This window comes from Notechis scutatus, chromosome 1, assembly GCF_049901735.1.
Source record: "Notechis scutatus isolate UNSWTSFEM ecotype Mainland chromosome 1, rNotScu1.2, whole genome shotgun sequence".
Lineage (NCBI taxonomy): Eukaryota > Metazoa > Chordata > Lepidosauria > Squamata > Elapidae > Notechis > Notechis scutatus.
The window spans coordinates 40845731-40867391 of record NC_142009.1 but is presented as its reverse complement, the minus strand read 5'-3'; the positions used below and the strand labels follow the sequence as shown (position 1 = coordinate 40867391).

At 38.4% G+C, this 21661-nt stretch overlaps 2 protein-coding genes across 4 annotated transcripts; one reads left to right on the top strand and one right to left on the bottom strand.

Moving 5' to 3' along the window:
- The first annotated feature begins 96 nt into the window (after positions 1–96).
- On the top strand, positions 97–6150 carry SRSF7 (serine and arginine rich splicing factor 7). 3 transcript variants are annotated; one of them, XM_087961725.1, is made up of 9 exons: positions 97–163; positions 1203–1383; positions 1473–1649; positions 2486–2560; positions 2637–2738; positions 4421–4474; positions 4843–4878; positions 5475–5516; positions 5838–6150. In XM_087961725.1, the coding sequence occupies exons 1-9, from the start codon at positions 136–138 to the stop codon at positions 5890–5892; spliced, it is 750 nt and encodes a 249-aa protein (XP_087817851.1). In that variant the 5' UTR covers positions 97–135; the 3' UTR covers positions 5893–6150. The 3 variants fall into 3 exon arrangements, with proteins under 3 accessions (XP_087817851.1, XP_087817858.1, XP_087817861.1); XM_087961732.1 differs by having other exon boundaries at positions 97–198; XM_087961735.1 differs by lacking the exon at positions 5475–5516.
- A 524-nt stretch (positions 6151–6674) lies between these two features.
- On the bottom strand, positions 6675–19965 carry GALM (galactose mutarotase). Its single transcript, XM_026684474.2, has 7 exons — positions 19212–19965; positions 14481–14635; positions 13193–13399; positions 12710–12791; positions 11975–12116; positions 9424–9598; positions 6675–8874 (listed from the first exon to the last, which is right to left on the bottom strand). The coding sequence occupies exons 1-7, from the start codon at positions 19399–19401 to the stop codon at positions 8797–8799; spliced, it is 1029 nt and encodes a 342-aa protein (XP_026540259.1). The 5' UTR covers positions 19402–19965; the 3' UTR covers positions 6675–8796.
- Positions 19966–21661: the final 1696 nt, after the last annotated feature.

The following is a 21661-nucleotide window of genomic DNA, read 5'->3' as shown; positions in this document are numbered from 1 at the left end:
CTTTCCCGCCTTGCCAGTCCGCGATGGTCTCACAATTATAGTGCGCGTGCGCAATAACGGCGCGATCTATTTAAGGACTGCAACCCGCATGCGCTTGGCGACAGTTGGTTTTTTTTCTTTTCCGATGGTGGAAGGATGTCGCGTTACAGCCGTTATGCCGGAGGTATGTTATGCGGGTTCAAGCGCGGTACGAGGAAGGTCTGTATCTATTCTCCGTATCAGGCGGTGTAGCTTCACTTTTTTGACGACACCAAGCTGTGTCGATAATCAAGTTAAGGCCCGTTAGGAAATGACCCGGCGCCATTTTGCACATGTTCTACTCGCTGGATGTACCGAGGCGAACTTCCTTCGAGTTGGAATTGCTAAGCCTAACGGCGTAAATACGCTGCTGGTTTGCTTGAGGAACTATTTTAGTGGAGGCAGGCAGGCAGGCAGGCAGTTGATGATTTCATTGATATTTTTTTTTCTCCTTTTATTTTGCTAATGCTACTATCGGTGTACGGGTAAAATGGAGGCGGTGCTAAAGATGGCGGCGCCCGTGATCGGCGGGGCAGGAAGACGGTGGGGGAAACGGCGGCATCGGGCGAACTTGCAACGGAGTAGCCGCGTGTGTGTCCGCCGCCAGGAAGCGGTGGTGGCCTAGTGCGCACGCGCGCGATGGAGCATGAGTGCCGTTACGCCCTCTTGGCCTTGTGATTCAGCGGCTTCCCGGGCCGCAGTGGGTGGAGTAGTTGGCTGGAGCGCCGTGTGTGAGTGGAGGACAGCTACTTCTGCTTTTTGGTGGAAATAAAGCCAAATGCACGGCGAATAAACTGCTGTAAAATAGACTGTGGCGATAGCACAGCGGTGATCACAAAAGCTAAAAAATAAACCACCACTCTACTGTGCTAGGAAACACTTTACAGCAGGGGTCTCCAACCTTGGCAACTTTAAGCCTGGAGGACTTCAACTCCCAGAATGCCCCAGCCAGCAAAGCTGGCTGGGGCATTCTGGGAGTTGAAGTCCTCCAGGCTTAAAGTTGCCAAGGTTGGAGACCCCTGCTTTACAGGAAGCAGATAACATGGTTAAGTTCATCTGGAAGCCTTCTTGTAAAAGAAGGGTCCTCGACTATAGTGGAACCATTCAGCATGTTTGTTCTCCTTGAACTATAACCTAAAGATGACTTAAAAGTTTGGGAAATTACTGTTTTCTATTTTTTGCAGAAACAAAAGTATACGTTGGCAACTTAGGAACAGGTGCTGGTAAAGGAGAACTTGAAAGGGCTTTTAGCTACTATGGACCCTTACGTACCGTGTGGATTGCACGAAACCCTCCCGGATTTGCATTTGTTGAATTTGAAGACCCAAGGGATGCTGAAGATGCTGTTCGTGGTCTAGATGGAAAGTACGTAGGAATACAAATTTTATTTGTGAAATAAGTTCCATTTTTGTAGTGGGATTAGTATGTTGACTGAAATGTTTTGTTGTTGTTAGGGTGATCTGTGGTTCCAGGGTTAGAGTGGAGTTATCAACTGGTATGCCTCGTAGGTCTCGCTATGATAGACCTCCAGCACGACGACCATTTGATCCTAATGATAGATGTTATGAATGTGGCGAGAAAGGTCATTATGCTTATGATTGTCATCGCTATAGTCGTCGTCGGAGAAGCAGGTATGTAAGATACGAGTAATTTGTTTTTAAATTGTATGTAGTTTTGGTTAAAATAAAATCACAATTTTTTAAAATGTTTTAATTAATATTGGTATGTTACATTTGTTTATATTTTGTATTAAAATGTTAATATGTTAATAATCAACCTGGTCAAAACCTTTCAGGTTTCTTCGTTTGAGTCAGTCGCCTTGATTCAGAATGTCACGAGCCTTATGATTTCATGCTGAGGCGCCTTGCAAATCCGACAATTAAGATCCTCCTAGACCTTGAGGTGATCAGCATAAGAGGCCAGATCCCCTCGAGCCATCTACACCTAGCTTCACCTTATTCTTAAAGGGCAGAAAAATTGAGACGGTGACCGCCGTAACAGTAAATTTGGCTTTCAATTGGGCCCCCCTCCGGTTTAAAAAGAGGAACACCAGATTGACCACATTCCCACCTAGAAAAATCTTCTTGCGTCAATCAAGCCTCACCTGGCTCATTTGGCTGTCAGTTTGATCGTCGTTAGATTGAAGAAAACACCTAGATGCAGCGATCGGCTATAGATACTTCTAGATCGTCTAGATCTGCTAGACCTTGGGCCAAAGAGGGTCGACCTGCAAACTTGCAAGGTTTATTTTAAATACACATTACAGTGTTTTATATTATTATGTAATTCTAAATGTTATACATTTTAACATCTTTATTAGGTAGTAAAAATACTCAAGACAAATAGGCCCTAAATTTTTCAACTGACGGACACTAATTTTTAGATAGCTGATGTTTTGGCTTCAGCGAGGGCTCACATGCTAATTGTTGAATATATAATCTAATTTTATTCCTCTAACAAAAATTAGGTCACGATCTCGGTCTCATTCAAGGTCCAGAGGAAGAAGATACTCTCGCTCACGCAGCCGAAGTCGTGGCAGGAGGTAAGCATTTACATATGTGGAACAGTCTATCTTTAGTAGGCAAAGAATAGTATAACCAAGTCTTATTTCCATTTAGATCCAGATCTATCTCAGCTCGCAGATCTAGATCTCTGTCTCCTCGTAGATCCAGATCTATATCGCCACGTAGATCCCGTTCAGGTTCTTTAAAGAGATCAAGGTAATTTGGCTAATATGATTGTAAAATAGGCAGTTCTTAAGTTTTTGAATTCTGAAATGTTTCTATGCGTGCAAATCAGGTTAATAGCTGTCAGTATTGTGAATTTTATGTGTATAGTACAGGGAGTCCTCAACTTACAACCATTCATTTAATGGTTGTTTGAAGTTACAATATCACTGGAAAAAGGAATTATGATTCTCTTTCACACTTAATGGCCATTGTAGCACTCTCATGGTCACATGATCAAAATTTAGATGCTTGGTAACTGACTCATTTATGATCCAGTGTCCTGGGGTCATGTGATCAGAAAGTTTGGGCTCAATTGTGGTCATAGGTTGAGGATTCTACCACTAGTGGATGATCTTTTTGCATCTTGTGCAAAATGCATTTGTTAAGGATTAAGTCATTTATGCAATGTTAGGATGAATCTCTGGCTCAGCCAAGTGGTGGCTTGCTTTTGGAGTAATTTGGTGATTAAGAATGCTCACGTTATATAATTCATGCTGGCTTTCCTGCTTTGAATGCTCTTAGTGTACTGAACTATACTATTCACCAGATTGCTTATAATGAGAATGAATTGCCAGATACTCTGGAAATCAGTAGCATCCATTACCACATTGAGAGATTACCCATCATCAGTAGGTGCAGGGAGTACTAGCATCCAGTGGTGTGAGAAGCTCTTCACTGATACAGTGAAAGATAATGGAGCATAAAAATAAGGATTAGTGAGCCTGTCACTCAAGAAAACAAGCCATATGAAGCCTTGCAACTGTCATGCCCCTGTCTGAATCAGATTCGGAGAAGGAAGCCAAACAGTTGGCAGGGAGTGGGAGTGTGGCTATGTTGCTGTGGAAGAAAGTGAGGAAGGGCAAAGTCCAAGGGAGAGTGAATTCAGAGGAAGACCTAGGCCCACCCCCTCTTCATCCTAGGGAGGAACAGAAGAGAGCAACATGGATTGCATGGCTTATGGGGGAGCAAAGGGCCCTGATTCCCTTCATTAGCTGCAGCTGGGAACAGTGCAAGCTGTGTGCAGCAAGCTGTTGGGAGCAAACATTACTTTTTCCTGTGTTGTCGTGGCTTATCTGTGTTCATGGCATCTTCCCAACTGAGTTTTGCCATGCTTTCAAGTTTGAAATTCCTGCTCCTGCCCTGCCAAACTAATTGCTTCAGTTTGGTTTGTTTGGACTTTAAGTTAGTTTGTGTGTACCTTGTTTTGGACTGAATTTTCTAGTCAGGCTGTTACTGGGAGAGTTTATCTCCAGCCTGAAGGTAACCTGGGCATTGGGGGCAAAGTTGGAGATAATAAAGGGACTCTTATTGCTTATCTGACTGGGTTACCTTTGTGATACGTCCGGGATCATCACAGCAACTAGATCTGTTGTGACAGAGTGAGGAGAATTAAATACTTTTGTTGCCAAATTACTTCTTGGGGGGGGGGCACCATATAGAGAGTTCTATAGATTTGGAGTCTTAAAATTTGCAGTTTCTTGCTGTTTTAAACTAAAAGAGCTCCTGGAAAATAGTTGCCTGTATATTATAGCTGCCTCTGTAGAATCTTGCTTTAATGGCATATTTCTATTTACCCAAGTAGCAATCTGGAATAATGACATTTTTTACCTATATGAATATTCAGGAACTGGAACACTAATATTGAATTCCTTTTTTTTTTTTTTTAAATCCAGGTCTCGATCAAGATCCAGGTCCAGGTCCAGGTCCATTTCACGGCCCAGAAGCAGGTAAATTTCCGTTTGTGGACATTCAAAGCAATTAAATGCGAAATTTGTTCTGGGTAGCTAACCCTGAACCACTGCTAGACAGTTTAGTTTAATTGAAAATAACAGATTCTTCATTTATCTTGCTGTATTTGAAAAAAAAAATTGCCTGTCTTTGTATATGTGCACATGCACACAATTTATAATATGAAGACAACTGTATTATGAACTTTGTATTTGTGGAGTGTCATTTTTGTTCCAAATGTTTGATATAGAAACCATTGCAAAATATTTACAGTCAGATCAAACCTGCATTTTGTAAAATAGGGCTCATGACTGTAAAGTAAATTAGTATGTTAAATGTTAATCAAGATTAATTGATATTTCAACAGCCGCTCTAAATCACGATCACCATCTTTAAAGAGAAGGTAAGTTGAGTCTATAGGTTGAATTATTTATATTGTTACAGTTAACTAAGAAAAAGTAATTTATAATGGTCTCTGCATAGATCTGTGGAGAATACAGAATATTGTATTGTGAGGTTCTTCATCTAATTCAGGGGTGTCAAACCTGATCGCACTGTGGGCTGTATAACATGATGTATCAGAATTGTTTTTGCCTTAGCAGGGCCGCGCTGGGCATGGCCCACATGTTTGATACCCCTGATCTAAAAAAAAAAGTTATAGATACATAACAGTAACATTTTGCAAGTTTTATTAGTGTGAATTAGTATTCAGAGCCTCATTCCAAAATAGGAAGTTCTTACATATGTTAAATCATTGAGCACATCTTGATTGTTTTAATGGACAATAAACTTAAATGGCTCATAGTCAGACTGAGAAGGTATAGAGTTAATAACTGGCCCTGAATAAACTTTGCGGGTAAGTCTGCTATAGTGCAGAATAATCAAATCTCTGTTTTGAATGACAGTTATCCAAGCAAAATAAATCTAGATGTTTTATCCAAATTAGAAATGTATTTAAAAGCATTTTACTTGATTTAATCTTTAGTCTTGCTTTTTCAGTTTTGATATGAGCCATTTATATCCATTCTCCATTAACTCACGGTAAGTATGCTGCTTCTTGAATGCTTTGAAAGCTTGGCAATACTTTCTCGTGGGAAAGGGGGTGCATGAATTGTGAAAATTTTGTTTTGGTACTTCACATTAAAATTTACATGGTTTCCACTTGATTTCTAACATGTTCTTTCACAAGAATAACCCAAATAATTTAAGCATTAGGATTAAATTTATTATTGCCCTAGATGTAGTAGTAATGGGCCTGATTATAACACTAATCCATTAATCTAGTCAAACTTTTTATTAAATTAACTTCTTGTGACTTGGTTTCTCCTTGCCCCCTCTTTTTTTTCTTTTTCTTTTTTCCAGTCGTTCGCCATCAGGAAGCCCTCGAAGAAGTATCAGTCCTGAAAGAATGGATTAGAATGGCAAAGAACGTGTTAGGAAAAGTATTGTTTATGTAATTTTAAGGGATTTCTTTATTGAGAAATAAAAGGATTTAGTTCGCTGAAGAAAATCTTTTCTAGGGTTAATGCAGCAAGGACCTGGATCTTTTAGTAAAATCTGTAAAAGCTGCTACAGTAGACTATAGTGCACAATTTCTTGTATGTAACAACATCCTATGATCTGAAAAGTGTCTTTTTATGGGCACTTGAAATAAAATGTGTTTCTAACTTTGTTATAATGTTATTTGCTTCTGTTAATATTTCAAGTGCATGTTAAAAGCAAACTCCAAACAGATACTTAGTGTTATCCAAATGCTGTGCAAGGGTATATTAACGTTATTATTAAGCTGCCTGCAGAAGACTTATGTGGTTTAGGCACAATCCTAACGACTTGAAATGGTGGGTCAAGGAAGCTGCTTGTCTGATTTTGTAATATAGATTGATTTGGTCTGTTAATTCATACTGCAGGATACTATTGTGTCTTATCCAGGCACAGTTAATTATTTAAAGACAAGCCCAAGATAAATTCAGATGGCAACTTGGCTACAGTTTGGAATTATTTAATGAAGTACTTGTTCTCTGTCAGATAAGGTATCTTGAAATTTGGGCAAGAGCAGTATTATTCTCCAAAACAAAATATTGAGACACAATAGATTTAGTCCCTTGTACAGAATTCACTGAGAAATTTTGCTGTTATGTCAAAATTGTAAGGAATTTAAGCAGTTAAACACTGCTTTTACAGAAAAAACATAGGCTCAAGTATTATTCCACATTTTATTTTCTTTGTATCCTTTTTTCATGAAATTCATTATGAAATTGGTGCCTCCCATCCCTAGATTAACCTTGTAAAATAAATGGAATAAGAAAGTGATTGATCCAAAATCACTCAGAGAGATTCTATGGCTAAGGGAAAACTTAAATCTGAGTCTGATCTAGTCTTACACACACTGTACCACACACACACAGCCTCTTAACATGAGGAATAAACCCAGATTACTAAAATTATTTTGTATTACTTGGTGGAAGAAATTTAAAAACAATTCATGTAACATTATGCAACATCTTAGTACAGCTATACTGTTTCCCTTGATTGCTTGTATCTGCTTTAAGGAGCAATATGCCTCAAAGCACCTTTTGGAGTTTAAAGGCAAAATGCTGCATGCTCCCAGTGTCAATGTTTTGATTCAAGTATTTCTACAGAGAGACACATGGCTTCAGCTACATTTCATACATTTTTAGGATTGCAGGGGTTCTGCAGCAAAAGGCAGGAATTTGCAAGGGAATTAAATAAGTTGCAATGCTTTTAAGGGATGCTGTATAGTTTAATGCTTAGCATGGCTACAGTATCTCCCCAGTTGTCTGACTGCATTTCCTTGCCATTTTTATAGTCCTTCCTATTGGCCACTGTATTCCTATAAGCTGAATAAATTATAAAAGGTGAAGTACCCTTCTGTGTTGAGAACAAACTTTTTTATTGAAATAAAGCTGCTTTAGTTACTTTGGCACAAATTCATTTCTTTTATTAATTGCATAGACCATTTTAGCTTTGTTCCTAAAAACTGCCATTAATTGCAGACTTAATCTAGTATTTCATACTACATTCATATAGTGATAGAATATATATTGCCATATCTATCAAGCTTTTTTTTTAATGTAAAAGAGTTCTGCAAATCTCAACTTAAAAAATGAATTGCTTCATAAATCACTTGAAGTGAGAGTGGTCTGCCTCACCCTTTCTGATGCAAAATCCATGGGAGTCTCACTATTGATAAATCTGGACCTCAGTATTGTATGCCAAAATAAATTCAATTTAAAGTGCCAATTTACCAATTTGGGAAAGGCAAGATTGGCTTCAGTCAATTTTAAGATTGGCATTGAGACTGAATTCCATTGGTCTTTTTAAGTAGTAGATTCTCTCCCCTCAGCCTTTATATTGAACCCTTCTGGGGATATGCCATCTATGAAATACCATTTAAAAGATTAGAGATTATTGTGGAAGCGGTCTGGCCTAATCATGCATTGATGGCTGGAATTTGATATGCTTTGTAAGATTCATTGCAAGTCTAATGAGAAATCAGACTCAAGCCCCTTTAAGCATACTAGGTAATATTACAGCGTATCTATTCACCATATGAACTGTGTTCCATTTATAAGTAGAAAATTAAGCCATATTTAAATTACCTTAACTATCTTAAAGGGAAAAATGAATTTGTGAGATATACCATTATAGTATCACTGTTCCTAATTATCCCAGGATAGATTGCGTGGAAAACAGATATAAGCTGTTAAATGGCAAGCAAATTGTTTATAATGTAGTATTGAACTGTTTTGAGCTGACTTACATCTAGCCATAGAATCTAGCAGTGCATTAAGGATATATGCAACCATTCAGAACTGTATCAGTATATTCACATTACATCTTTGGCTCTGCCTCTTCCTAAGTCTGTATGGCATCCTTGTGGTCCCAGAAAATGGTTGAATTAAAGAAGTGATGACAATGTTAACTATCCAGAGTGCTCAACAGAAGTCCATATTTGGAATCGATCAGATTATTATGTCTCAGTAATACCTGCATCGTCAAGGAACACTGCCACAGACCATCTTAATGAAAGTCTTCATGATTTTAAATTAGGACTTTACTTCTTATTTACATGGTGTAGTATTACATAAAATCTATCAAAAGGTGGAAACAGCAGATAGAGATGATAATTTGTTGAGTGAACTTAAGTGTTGCTACTTGTCTACTATGAAGCGGGGACTTATCCAAATACTACCTTTTTAATGGTTTTCTTTGATGAAATTTGTGCTATAATTAGGATATTCAGAATCTTCTTTGATCACTTAAAATATTTTTGCAAAATTAACTTGTAGCAAGATTTCATTTAAGATATAGAAAACTTGAAACATGTTGTGGTATTGTATTCATCTCCTGGGTACAGCAGGACATCTGGAAAATTAGGCTATAAAGAAAAAAAAACACTTTAAAAAAACCATACTTGTACTCAATTATCTGTATTTAAAAACAGCTTCAGAATACTTGTGATCAGAGCTCAGAAATCTTTCCAATCTTTCTATTGTCTGAAGTGAAAAACATTTCCTACATGATTGGAATATTTGTAATCTCTTACAAAACCTTATTTTTTTACATTTTTAATAACAAACTTGAATTGCATGGAAAGATTGGCTAAATGGACACATTTAATGGATAAGTGCTTGATGGCTATCTACTATTTGTTGGCATTAAGAGCTAGTCAGGATATAGAGAAATCCTGGTTCTCCTTTGGAGGTTGTATCAAATTTCAACTGGAGGGATCACTTTTTGAATGCAATTTAAAATTGGGGGGAGTAGTAGCATATAAAGATTATTCTATATGACAATGTAAGATTTCTCTTAGCTCCAAATGGAACAATACTTCATTAGCTCAACCCATTATACCCCAATGGCAAAGGTTTCAATATACTGGTGTCCAAGACTTATGTATTGTCTTGTAACATCTAAGAAAATGTACCTGATTCATGGCATTTGGCCAATTTTGTGTTTCAAGGCAGAAACCAGAATGCTTGAAGTACACACGGCCCTCTTTACCCTTTAGAGTCCCATCCAGGAAATTTCCTGTATAAAACTGAATGCCAGGTTGAGTTGCATAAACTTCTATCATTCGGCCACTAGGGGGATGATAAGCTCTGAAAAAAGACAGTAGATGGTTACGATATTTTCCGTATACTCCTACTTGTAGAAACTCCATTTCTACATTCTTCAATGTTACACTTTTTAAATAGAAATATTAACTGCCTTAGTCTTAGTTAAAACTTTTATTTTGGGGGGGATAAAATGAGGTCACTCCTTCATACTTGAATTTTAGAGAAAGATGTGCTAATTCAAATAAAAGTTGCCCTTTAAAATATAATCTATGAACCTTATTTTCAGATAAGTTGATATAAGATTGCAACCTTAGATTTGTTGCCACAAACATTGCCATATTGCATAATTTTAAGAGATCATAAAATTTATTTAAGAATTAAATTTTCTTCAAAAATACAGCTGTATATTCATTTTAAATAAATGATGTGATAGTATCGCTTTATACTACACTGGTGATACCACACTTGGAATACTGTGTCCAGTTTTGGTTGCCACAATACAAAAAAGATGCTGAGATCCTGGAAAGTGCACAGAAAAGCAACAAAGACAATAAAGATCTTGAGGCTAAATAGTACAATGAACGGTTGAGGGAGCTAGGTATGTCTAGTCTACGGGTCTTCAAACTTGGCAAGTTTAAGACTTGTGGACTTCAAATCCCAGAATTCCTGAGCTAACATGACTGGAAGAGGAATTCTGGGAGTTGAAGTCCACAAGTCTTACAGCGGTCAAATTTGAAAACCCCTGCAGGGACATCTTCCAATACTTCAGAAGCTGTCGCAAGAGAAAAGGGGATTGACTTACTCTGCAAAACACCAGAGGGCAGACAAGAAATTATTGGTGGAAACTTTTTAGAGATACTAGAAGTAAGAAATTTTCTGACAGTCCAAACAATCAGTGGAATAGCTTGCCTCTTAGAGCTATAGGTGATCCAACACCAGAGGTTTTCAAAAACAGACTGGAGAAATATTTGTGTAAAAAAAAGGGGCTCCTTCCTTCAGCAGGGAATTGGACTAGAAAACCTCTGGGGACCCTTCCAGGCTATGATTCTTACATTCTACTTAAATAATAGACAGGCCAAAGTTGCCATTATAAAGTAGGTATGAATCTCATACACAAACAGAATCAAATGGGAGTTATTCTTTCAAAATCAGTTGAGAGCCTTATTTACATAATCCTTAGTTTTATTGTTAAAATATGAGCAAAATCCCGAATCTTTTTAAAAAAAAGTGCTTTAACACATTCCAAATCATTGTGATCAAAAGAACAGAAATAAGAATAAACAATACCTGTTTCCCACCTTCCTTGATTTTTAAAAAATCCACATTCTAAAGGGAAATGAAGCAGATTAGAACTGCCATGTTTTGTATGTAAGGGGGGCGGAGCTCAAAGTATAAAAGCCTTGCATAGCACTTCTTGGCACTCCTTAAAACAGTGGCATCTTTTCCTGAGGTTCATGTGATGGCTGCTGTTCAAAAGCAGGAAAAGTGCATTTGGTTTAAGGCTGTGATGGCGAACCTATGGCACGCGTGCCGGAAGTGGCACCGCAGAGCCACTTCTGCCAGCACACGAGAGGTCACCCAGAAGAGTCCCACTGCGCATGTGTGTGCGCTGCCTGCCCAACAGCTGATTGTCGGGTATCTGGTACGCATGCACGGGGGGCAGTGGTGTGTGGGAGGTGCATGGGGGGGTCTTGCATTCGCAGGGGGCGTGGAGGCATGCACATTGCCTTCTGGGTGCTGGTATGTGAGCTCGCGCAATTTTCAGCATGGGAACCCAAAAAGGTTAGCCACCACTGGTTTAAGGGATTCAGACTGGATCCACATGCAACCTCCAAAATACCTTTCCCCCTTGAAATCCAAAGCTCTGCAGCTCTCTATTGCTTGGCTATGTTACAGTACATTTACAGCATTCTCAGTACATAGTCTTGGCTATGTTACAGTACATTTACAGCATTCAACCAACAGGAGCAAATTATATTGTAATATGACAGAGCTGTCACCGGTGACAATTTCAATGCGGACCAGAATAATGTCAGACTCGGCTCTTGATAAATTTAACATCTGGTTCAGAATACTCATTTTCTCACATAAAGTCATAGTGGTGATTATAGCAAATACAAGATTTATGATTTTGCTGACTTCTATCAGATAAAAATAATTCTTCTAACCTCTTGATAACCTTGTTGGCTTTCTGACAGTAAAATTAATCCTCTTGACGATTTTGCTGTATTGTTGTCTTACCTCTTTTCCTTTGGAGTTAGGGACTCTAATTTTAATGAATTTAAATTGGCATTTAGTACTTTTTTATAATACAAAACAGTATATTAATAATCAAAAAAGAAAAGCATAAAGCAAAGTTAGAATGAAACTTTCACAACTATTCATATAGAGAATAAATGAATTAAACCAAATGTTTACCTGGCACAGAAATGTGGTTCTTTTCTCTGCACCAAGCAAAAGTTGTGATCAAATCCATCCAGCTGAAACTTCTGCAAATGTTTCCCAAGTTCTTTAGGCTTTCGCAGGTCAAAGGGAGTATCCTGCACTGGCGTGATCTTTCCTGATTGGCAAGAGGAGAACAAGTCAAAAGAGGATATAAAGGAACTGAAATATTCAGGTGTATAATTATGGTTATAAAAACATGAAAGGACATGAAACAAAAATACAGTGACTGTTGGCTTTTCACAGTTGCTACTGTTAAAGACAATAATCCCTGCACTAAATACACTGTGACATATCGGGACTTTTTCCCCCTTCACTAAACCAGGCATGGCCAACATGTGACGTATCTGGCCCATGGGCTGTGAGTTTGAGAGCCCTGCTCTAAAATGTGACAACATTTTTTGTATTTGTTTTGAAAAGGAAAACTGCTGAATATCTGCCCATCTGGGAACCAAAGACTGCATTCCTAGTTCTGCAGATCCACAGCAAAGAGAAAATATATATACACATATACGTATATGTGTTCTAATTTCTGTAATGTTACAATAAATTTGACAGTCATTATCTCAACAATTCCCCCATAAATTTAGTTAGCATATTATATAAACTGTTAAATGGTAATTTGGAAGCAGGATCTTTAATTTATAACAAGCCCAGTATTTTTCTCCCTAGAATACAGCTTCACTTTCAAAGGCACTCAGATTAACCAACCTGTTGGAATCAGAGTTTCATCCAGTGGCAAGTAACAATCTGCCTCTATTGTAAATTCATGGTCATAGATATTAGATGAGCCCTGAGTTATAAAAACAAAAAATACTATAATACTAGATACAGAAAGACAATATTGTTCTGACATGGATCTCATTTTTAATATATTTTTCATTATGAAGTTTGTTACAATGGTAAAATCTGATACAATCTAAACTTAAAAATAAAAAAGAACAAAAGAACAAAATAAAGAAAAATATGTTACTTCCAACCTTCATCATAGAAGTAGAGGCAGATTTGTAGTAACTCTTCACCCCCTATACCAGTGCTTCCCAAGCCTTTTTTTTACATTACCCAAAACCACTTATAAGAAAGAAAGTGTTATCAAATTTGGAGGACCAGCCATAAATCCCTTCCTTCAGCACCAGAATAACTTCAAATGGTTAGCGTTAGGGAATATCCGTAATGGTTATGAAAGTCACTTACCTGACCTCCAAGATTGAAATAAGCATGGTTTGTTAGATTGACCGGTGTAGCCTTACTAGTTTGAGCTCTGTAATTAATTGTTAACTCCTCATCCTTGAGGGTATATGATATCCACACTTTCAGCTCACCAGGATATCCCTCTTCACCATCTGGACTTATTCTGAAAAAGCGGACACCATCTGGTAGGATTTCAGGGAACCAGATAACCTAGAATAGAACAGAACAGAACAGAACAGAACAGAACAGAACAGAATAGAATTCTTTATTGGCCAAGTGTGATTGGATACACAAGGAATTTGTCTTTGGTGCATATGCTCTCAATGTACATAAAAAGAAAAGATACATTCGTCAATAATCATAAGGTACAACACTTAATGATAGCCATAGGGTAAAATTAAGCAATCAAATCATACTAGGAAACAATATAAATCATAAGGATACAAGCAGCAAAGTTACAAAGTCATAAGTGGGAGGAGATGGCTGATAGGAACGATGAGAAGATTAACAGTAATAGCAATCCAGATTTATGAGGAAAATAATGGACACTGCTCTTAAAGATAAAATTACCAAACATTTGAAGACACAGACAGGGCTTGCTCAAGGATAACACAACATGGCTTAACTAAGGGAAGGCCCTATCTAATTAATCGGGGGGGGGGGCGGTTGACGATGTTAATAAACATGTATACAAGGACAAGCGAATTGACATCATCTCCTAGGAATTTTCAAAAAAGAAAATCTCCTTAGATTTTCAACTACCCAGTCCTTAAGGTGATATGATGTAGAATGTGAAAATGACATGAAATGAATAAACTGGCCTTTCATAAAGTCTGTTATCAAAGACTTCTCAATGAATGTAAGAACTATGGAACAAAAGGACAAGGATAAGCAACTGGCCAAAGAATAGAAGAGTAAGATAGGAGTAAATGGGGATACTGGGATTCCACCCCCACAAATTTCACCCCACAAATAGCTGCTGCTCTTGGCAAGATTCTAAGAACAAAAGTCTCCCTTGCTTTTGCATAAGAGGAGAGAAGTTGCTTTTGCTCAGACTTCCCACTAGTCTTCCTTACTAGACATGGAAGAGTTTAGACTACATGTCAATTTTGTGTGTATTTTGATCAAAAGGATTTGTAGGAACTTGTATTGCTAGAGTTGCCTGTATACACTGGTATCTGGCACCATTGCCTAACAAAGTAAAATCCAGCTTGATTATTCCACACAATGAAAAAAACAACAGAATAATACCTTCTGTCTAATTTATCATTAACTTCACTAGCGGATCTACCTTGTCAAACCCTTTGACTCCTCCATGCAAACTGTTGGAGCCGTCATTGATGGCCAGCTGGTATTCATGTCCTTCCACTGTAAATTTCCCTTTGGCAATTCTATTAGCAACTCGTCCAATGGCAGCTCCAAAATAGGGGTGCTCGCTGAGGTATCCTAAGAAAGAGAATAAAAGGGAGCAGGATAATATACATTTTAGAATTTAGTGTAAAGCTAGTCAAAATTAAAAACCATTTGAGAGAGCATTTCTTTCCTTGGTGTGTTACCCAATAAATCTTAATTGAGCAATATCTTATGAAAGAAGGTACTTCTTTATTAAGATGTCCATTTATTTCAATGGAGGTGCCAGTGCCATGTCTGCAAAGAGCTCTGCGCAAAGAACTTCTACCCTGAAGTTAATACTTATTGGATTGTACACTGGCAGCGTTTGTCAACCTTGGCAGTTTTAAGCCATGTGGACTTCAACTCCCAGAATTCTTCAGCCAATATTCTGGCTAGGGAATTCTGGGAGTTGAACTCCATACAGCTTAAGGCTGTCATGATTGAGAAATCCGCTGTCTGGTAATGTACTGTAGTATTGAATTCAGATCCACATATTTGGGCCAGCCACTCTTTTTCAGCTTAATTTAGTACCCTTCTGTAAAAAAAAAAAAAAAAAAGGGGGGGGGGTAAACATAGAAGTGCATGTTTTTGACAAAGAGCAACTCTATACTATATATAAACATAAGTCAAAGAAGCAACAAGAAAAAATATAAATTATTCAAAAAGCACATTTTTATTTACCCAAGTTTGTTTTGAAGTTTTTTTTTTTAATGGATTCTCTTCCTTTCTCCAGAACTGATTCCAGTGGTGTGGTGGAGGGGAAGAGATCACTCTGTAGTGGGATACTACAGAGTTGTATTCTGTCTCACTTTTTCAATAGATACCTGAAACTTCTAGATGCGTTCCTTTGCTGGTTTGGGATTTGATATCATCTGTCTGTTGATGATGCCCAATTATATATTGCAACCCCAACTGCCCAAGTAAACTCTTCATGTTTTATCCTAATGCCTGGAGACTGCATGTGTTTGGAATGTAGAAGTGTGGGAGTGAAGGACATGCCTTGGTATGTCCATGTAACACCTCTGTTTCATAAACTGCTCTGGTTTCCAGTTTTCTTCCAGGTGCGATGCAAGGTGATAGTTTGAGGCCTGGTTACTTGAGGGACTATCCAGGGGTCAAATTGGCAGCTTGCAGGCCAGATGCGTCACGTGCAGGCCATGCCCACCCCAGCTCCGCAAAGGGAAAAAACACTGGAATGGCAACGGACGCAGCTAGTTTGACATCCATCTCCTATAGTGTCTGCACAGCCATTTTAGTCTAGCAGGGTTGGAACACTCTGGGTTCTATTGATTAAAAATGCCATCTATCATCTTCTCAGTAATATTGCCTGGCTACAATCCAAATTTGTTGGGAGTCGCATGAGATATCATATCAATCATATTCATAGTAAGTTCCAGACTCTGAATTGAAGATTAACAGCAACAACAATAACATCTTTTTGTGATAAGCTATTTTATGAAACCATATCAGAACTAAAAATGATAAAAAATAGATAAATGGTGTCTACAAGATTAATAGTATCTTTAAGCATTTGAAATCTTCTCTTTGAAAATGTCCTTTTATGTATTAATTATAAATAATGCTAGGATAATTTTAAGAACAGTAATGAGCACCTTTTCTGCATTAAACTCACTTTGGAGTGTAATAAACAGTGGAATTTCTTCCTTTTTACATGATAGGAAACAAAAGTATATTTGTTAATCATTATGAAAGAATGCAACTGTCTTTCTTGCAATGGAAAGCCATAGTTGCTACCAAACAATCATTGCAAAAGAAAGATTATCAAAATACAATTCTGTTTCTAGTAGTGTAGCTATGTTAATCTGGTTCAAGAAAAACAATCTAATTGGGTCTTAAAGGCTAACTACATGATTCTGGCATATGCTTTTATGGATTAGATTACTTCCATCAGATATGATTAATGAAGCTTATTTTCATAATGTTTCATTTCTTATGGTCCTCAAAAATATTTACCTTGGTATGTAGCTTATCATGGATTTAATCACTACAGCTCCAAACAGCAGTTAGCCAATACATGTTTCAGTCTTTACTAGGCTTTGAAATATTCCCATTTCTAACACACAATATGGGAACTGCTGATTGATAACTACATACTTCCAGGATGGGCAGAATCACTACAGCCATCCAAATGTATTGGGCTATAATTTCCATGTTACCCAAATAGTGTGAATACAATTGACTGTATTTGATTTGAAACCTTTGATTTCCTTCTCTAATTTTCAAGCTTAGGATAGTTAGAATGCAAAGGGAAACAGCATTCTCTCAGCTAAAGATACCAGGGAAGTCTTTTACCTTCCTATAAAAATGAAACACACTTGTGAAAATTACTATAGTTAATTAAAAGAACTGGACTGTACCAATTTGTGAACTGAATTCATCCATAGGGAAGTTGTTGACTCAGAAGAACTCAGCTCTTATGCAAATTGTTCTCTTCGTATAGTCTTTGAAGTAAATTGATGTGATAATATATGTTGTGGTTTTACCACCTGTTGTTGATGGGACTTCAACCAAACTTCAAGGTTTACCTGTCACTACATTTTAAATTGGGGCAGTTCCCACTCTAAGCTTGCAGGAACCAAAATGTAAAACTAGTGTCTGGCTTTGATTTCATATATCAACTTCCTCAAATCACATATTGAACTGAATACTTTATTTGGCCAAGTGTGACTAGATACACTAGGAATTTGTCTCAGGTGCAGAGTATGTGCAAAGCAATAGAATAATGACAATCATAATCACAATCACAATAATAATACCGTGTTTCTCATATAATAAGGCCGGGTCTTATTTTTTTGAGCCCGAAAAAATGGCTAGGCCGTCTTTCGGGGTGACTTAATTCTCCCCCCTTGCATCTTCGGGCAGGTGGGCGGCGACAGCTTGGATGTTGACCTCGGCGTTGGTGGGGCACTTTGTATCGGGGTCAACGCAGGCAGCACCATATCCGGGTGTGCAACAAAAGTGCTTCCTAATAGCAAGCCCCCGCCATTTCCCGTTTCGCATGTTTTAATATAGGCCTTAATTTGGGGGAGGGGCTTAATTTCATTTCATGCCTATAAAACATGCTGGGACTTCCTATTGGGGAGGCCGTATTGTTGGAGAAACAGGGTAATAAAGGGAGATGTAAGAAGGATAAAAACAAGGATAAATAATAATGCTACAGCCATACTACTTGGGTAAATATACATAGACATTAGACACCACTGTGAGAATTAGGTATTCAGCAGAAATATAAACTCTTCAAAGCCTGAAGGTGTCTCCAGAATCCTCATATCTTGGACATAAACTTTTCCCTCAGTCTGAGGGAAAAACCTGTCCCTGTGTCTAAATGTCTACAGAGATTCTCAGTCATCCAGGCCTTTGGGTAGTTCCAAAGGTGCTTTTTCAAAAGGAACTGAAGAAGCTTCTTGGATGAGAAGCAATATGTCTTCAATGAAAAACAAAGAAAGTCCGGTTGCCTTTTGAAAAAGCACCTTTGGGACATCCCTGTGTCTAGTTGTTTTGCCCTGCAATGCCTTGTAGCACCATCCCAAAAGGAGGAGTTGAATCAGTTTATGTCCAAGATATGAGGATTCTGGAGGTATCTCCTCAGCCCACCTTCTGACCTACACAATATACAGGTGTTCTATGGTTGGAATTATTCTTTCTGCAGTCTTAACTATCTGTTAGAGTCTGTGCCATATTGGAACTACTCTGAATTAATATGGCATACACCGCCTCAGGTAAGCTTGCAAAAAATGTTAAAAGAGCAGCACATATCAGAGAGACAACCAGCAGTGGAACACTTCTACTATGCTTAATCTACTATTAAACTTTAGCTGGTTGCCTGAATGTGGCTTAATAGAGAAGTTTAATACAGAAGAGAGAACTGTGTAAGGGGAAGAATTCAATTTCTCAATTATGTTACTACATGCTTATGAAATTAAGCACAAAGAAACCACAGCTATGTGTTCCTTAAATTTGTGAAGTCAAACATTTCAAAACAAGAACTTGAGTGCCTGAATTACTCATCTGTGAAGCAAAAACAGTTTGGGGGCTGGGTTCCTTCCATAAATGAAAACAAACTCAATTAGGCAGCTACTTGTGAAAAAACTTCAATGATTTAAATGCAATGAGAATGAAATGTAACTGAAAAGATCAGGATTCCCTGTTTTGTTTCATTCCTTTCCACTTAGACTCATATCTAGTATTCAATCACACTTGACTCAATTTTATGAATTCCCTTCCCCACCATAAAAATATCTTTGATCACATCTACTGTAATATATATCTAGTAACCAAAGCTGCAAATTCTACCTATGCCTCTACAGATAGGTGGAACTTTCTCTTGTAGATCAAGTGTCACTGGTTCTACAGAAACTGCTAAAATCTGTGTGCCAGGCCTCCTCTTGGTTTAAGTCTTTAGGAGGAACCTCAAAAAAGCACATTAGGTCTCCAAACTTGGCAACTTTAAGACTTGTGGACTTCAACTCCCAGAAGTCTCCAGCATAGCATAGCTGGAAGTTGAAGTCCACAAACCTTAAAGTTGCCATGTTTGGGGACCCCTGAATTAACTGAAAGCAGATTAGAATTCCCCTTTGTAAATAATCTTATAAAGTTCAACCAAACCCACCTTCCAAATGATCAAAGCCTAGAACAATGTCTGAAAACTTTCCGCCTCTGTCTTTAGTCTTCAAGGAGGTGATTATGCAGCCTAAGGATATGATTTCCACTTTGACTGTGTCGGATGTGAGCAGGAATTTTTCCACGGTTCCTCCGCCAAGAGGCAATTCACCAAAGGCTTCTTTCTTCACCTCAAGCATTGTTTGCGCTAGACGGCGATCAGCAGCCAGTACTGGGAAGGGGAAATGAGACGGATTTGGGGCAAACGGATTCCGTTCACAATTAACTGTCCATCAGCTGACGTGGAGAGGCAAGAAAAGTCGTGTTAAGACTTGCCGCCAACTGTGATGCATGTAGAAGCACGTTTTCTGAAGGCTGCTAAACTATGCTCCAAGGACGTTTCTACAGAATTCCATAACCTACGCTCGGTTATTTAGCGCAAATTCACTTAATTCCCTGAGATGTTCTCCAGAGTAAACAGGAAGAGAACAATCCGCACACCACGTTTCCTAGATCCCTTTGTTTCCACTTTCCATCAAAACGTTCACACCCCTCTCCTTACGCTTCTGCAATGCAAAATATAAAATTCGAAAACTAATGCGGAAGTATTCGCAGAGGTGAGAATTCAACTACAGGGTGGAGAGTGGAAAAACCGAGAGAACGTCGCGATAAAAACTGAAGCATTGCAAAGATGGAACTCGTAGGTCCTTCGGATTGCTACGTTAGAGCCAGGTCTCAAGGGTCTTCAAACTTGGCAAGTTTAAAGCGCATAACTATTTTATTCTACTTTTAAAATACCACTTTTTCATCTTTACAGCTTTAAGACTTGTGGACTTCAACTCCCAGAATTCCTGAGCTAACATGACTGGACGACGAATTCTGGGAGTTGAAGTCCACAAGTCTTAAAGCTGTAAAGATGAAAAAGTGGTATTTTAAAAGTAGAATAAAATAGTTATGCGCTTTAGAATGAGAAAGGATATAGATCACGTAGCATAGTTATTGAGTGCGAAATTAAACATTTTTTAATATTTTATTATAGGATTTTAATGTTTGGGACTGCATTTATCGGGAGCGGAAGGGCTATTTTAATGTTTTGAATTCCAAAAGATTCAAACAGTTCTTCCGTCTGGTGTCCGGACATTCTGGGTCTTCAGCCAATATTTGCACTCCTTCAGTCATATGATCAAGGAGGAGAAAATTAAGAAAAAATAAGCGTGATGATAAAGAGGATATGTTATTAAGTCTGTATCAATTCTTAGCTAGATACAGCAGGTGGATTTTCTGGATTTATTTATAAATAAATAAAATGAATACTTGTGATAAAATGACCATCTGGCCCAAACAGTAGCCAAAGGGTCTTTATCACAACAGTCTATTTTAAATACAGTATATAGAAATTTAGATTTAACTCACTAAATTGAGATATCATAAATTGACACCTCATAAGCTTCCTAACAGACAGGAAGCAGCAGGTGAAGCTAGGCAAAATCACAGGAGCTCCCCAGGGCTGTGTACTCTCTCCACTTCTCTCTATGTACCGATGACTGCATCTCAAAAGATCCCTCTGTTAAAGTACTGAAGTTTGCAGATGACACAACAGTGATTGGTCTCATTCGAGACAACGATGAATCTGCATACAGACGGGAGGTTGAACAACTAGCCTTGTGGTGCGACTGGAACAATCTTGAACTAAACATACCCAAAACTGTAGAAATGGTGGTAGATTTTAGGAGAAACCCTCCTATACTACCACCTCTTATAATACTAGACAACACACTATCAACAGTAGAGACCTTCAAGGTTCTAGGTTCTATCATATATCAAGACTTAAAATGGACACCTAACATCAAAAACCTCATCAAAAAAGCACAACAAAGAATGTTCTTTCTGCACCAACTCAGAAAGCTCAAACTGCCCAAAGAGCTGCTGATTCAGTTCTACAGAGTCTGTCATCTGCACTTCTATAACGGTCTGATTTGGCTCTGCAACCAAACAAGACAGACACAGACTTCAGGGGATAATTAGAACTGCAGAAAAATCCATTGCTACCCATCTGCCTTCGATTGAAGACCTGTATGCTATACCAGGGGTCCCCAACCACGGGCCGGCTTGCTGGCGCCGCCATCTTTTTTCATGAAAAAGTGCTTCCGGTGAGCTTTTCGGGTAGAAAGCTCACGGAAGCATGTTTTCATCAAAAAGATGGCGCCAAGCGCTTCGATGAGCTTTTCCAGGTAGAAAGCCATTTCTACCCGGAAAAGCTCACCGGGCGCATGCCGCTATCTTTTTGATGAAAACATGCTTCCGGTGAGGTCACCGGAAGCACTTTTTCATCAAAAAGATGGCGGCGCCCAGCTGATGCCGGTGCCGACATGCACCCAGCTGATGCTGGTACCGGGCCATGGCGTCAAAAAGGTTGGGGATCACTGTGCTATACAAGTCAAAAAGAGGACTGTGAAAATA

Bases quoted from the DNA above. Each gene is read 5' to 3' on its own strand.
- GALM (XM_026684474.2), bottom strand. From the start codon at position 19,401: ATGCTTGAGGTGAAGAAAGAAGCCTTTGGTGAATTGCCTCTTGGCGGA. The intron at 12,792-13,192 runs GTAAGTGACTTT...TTTATAACTCAG, and splicing joins ATTTCAATCTTGGAGGTCAG to GGCTCATCTAATATCTATGA. The intron at 12,117-12,709 runs GTTGGTTAATCT...CTTGCCAATCAG, and splicing joins TGAAACTCTGATTCCAACAG to GAAAGATCACGCCAGTGCAG.
- SRSF7 (XM_087961725.1), top strand. From the start codon at position 136: ATGTCGCGTTACAGCCGTTATGCCGGAG. The intron at 1,650-2,485 runs GTATGTAAGATA...AACAAAAATTAG, and splicing joins AGTCGTCGTCGGAGAAGCAG to GTCACGATCTCGGTCTCATT. The intron at 4,475-4,842 runs GTAAATTTCCGT...ATATTTCAACAG, and splicing joins ATTTCACGGCCCAGAAGCAG to CCGCTCTAAATCACGATCAC.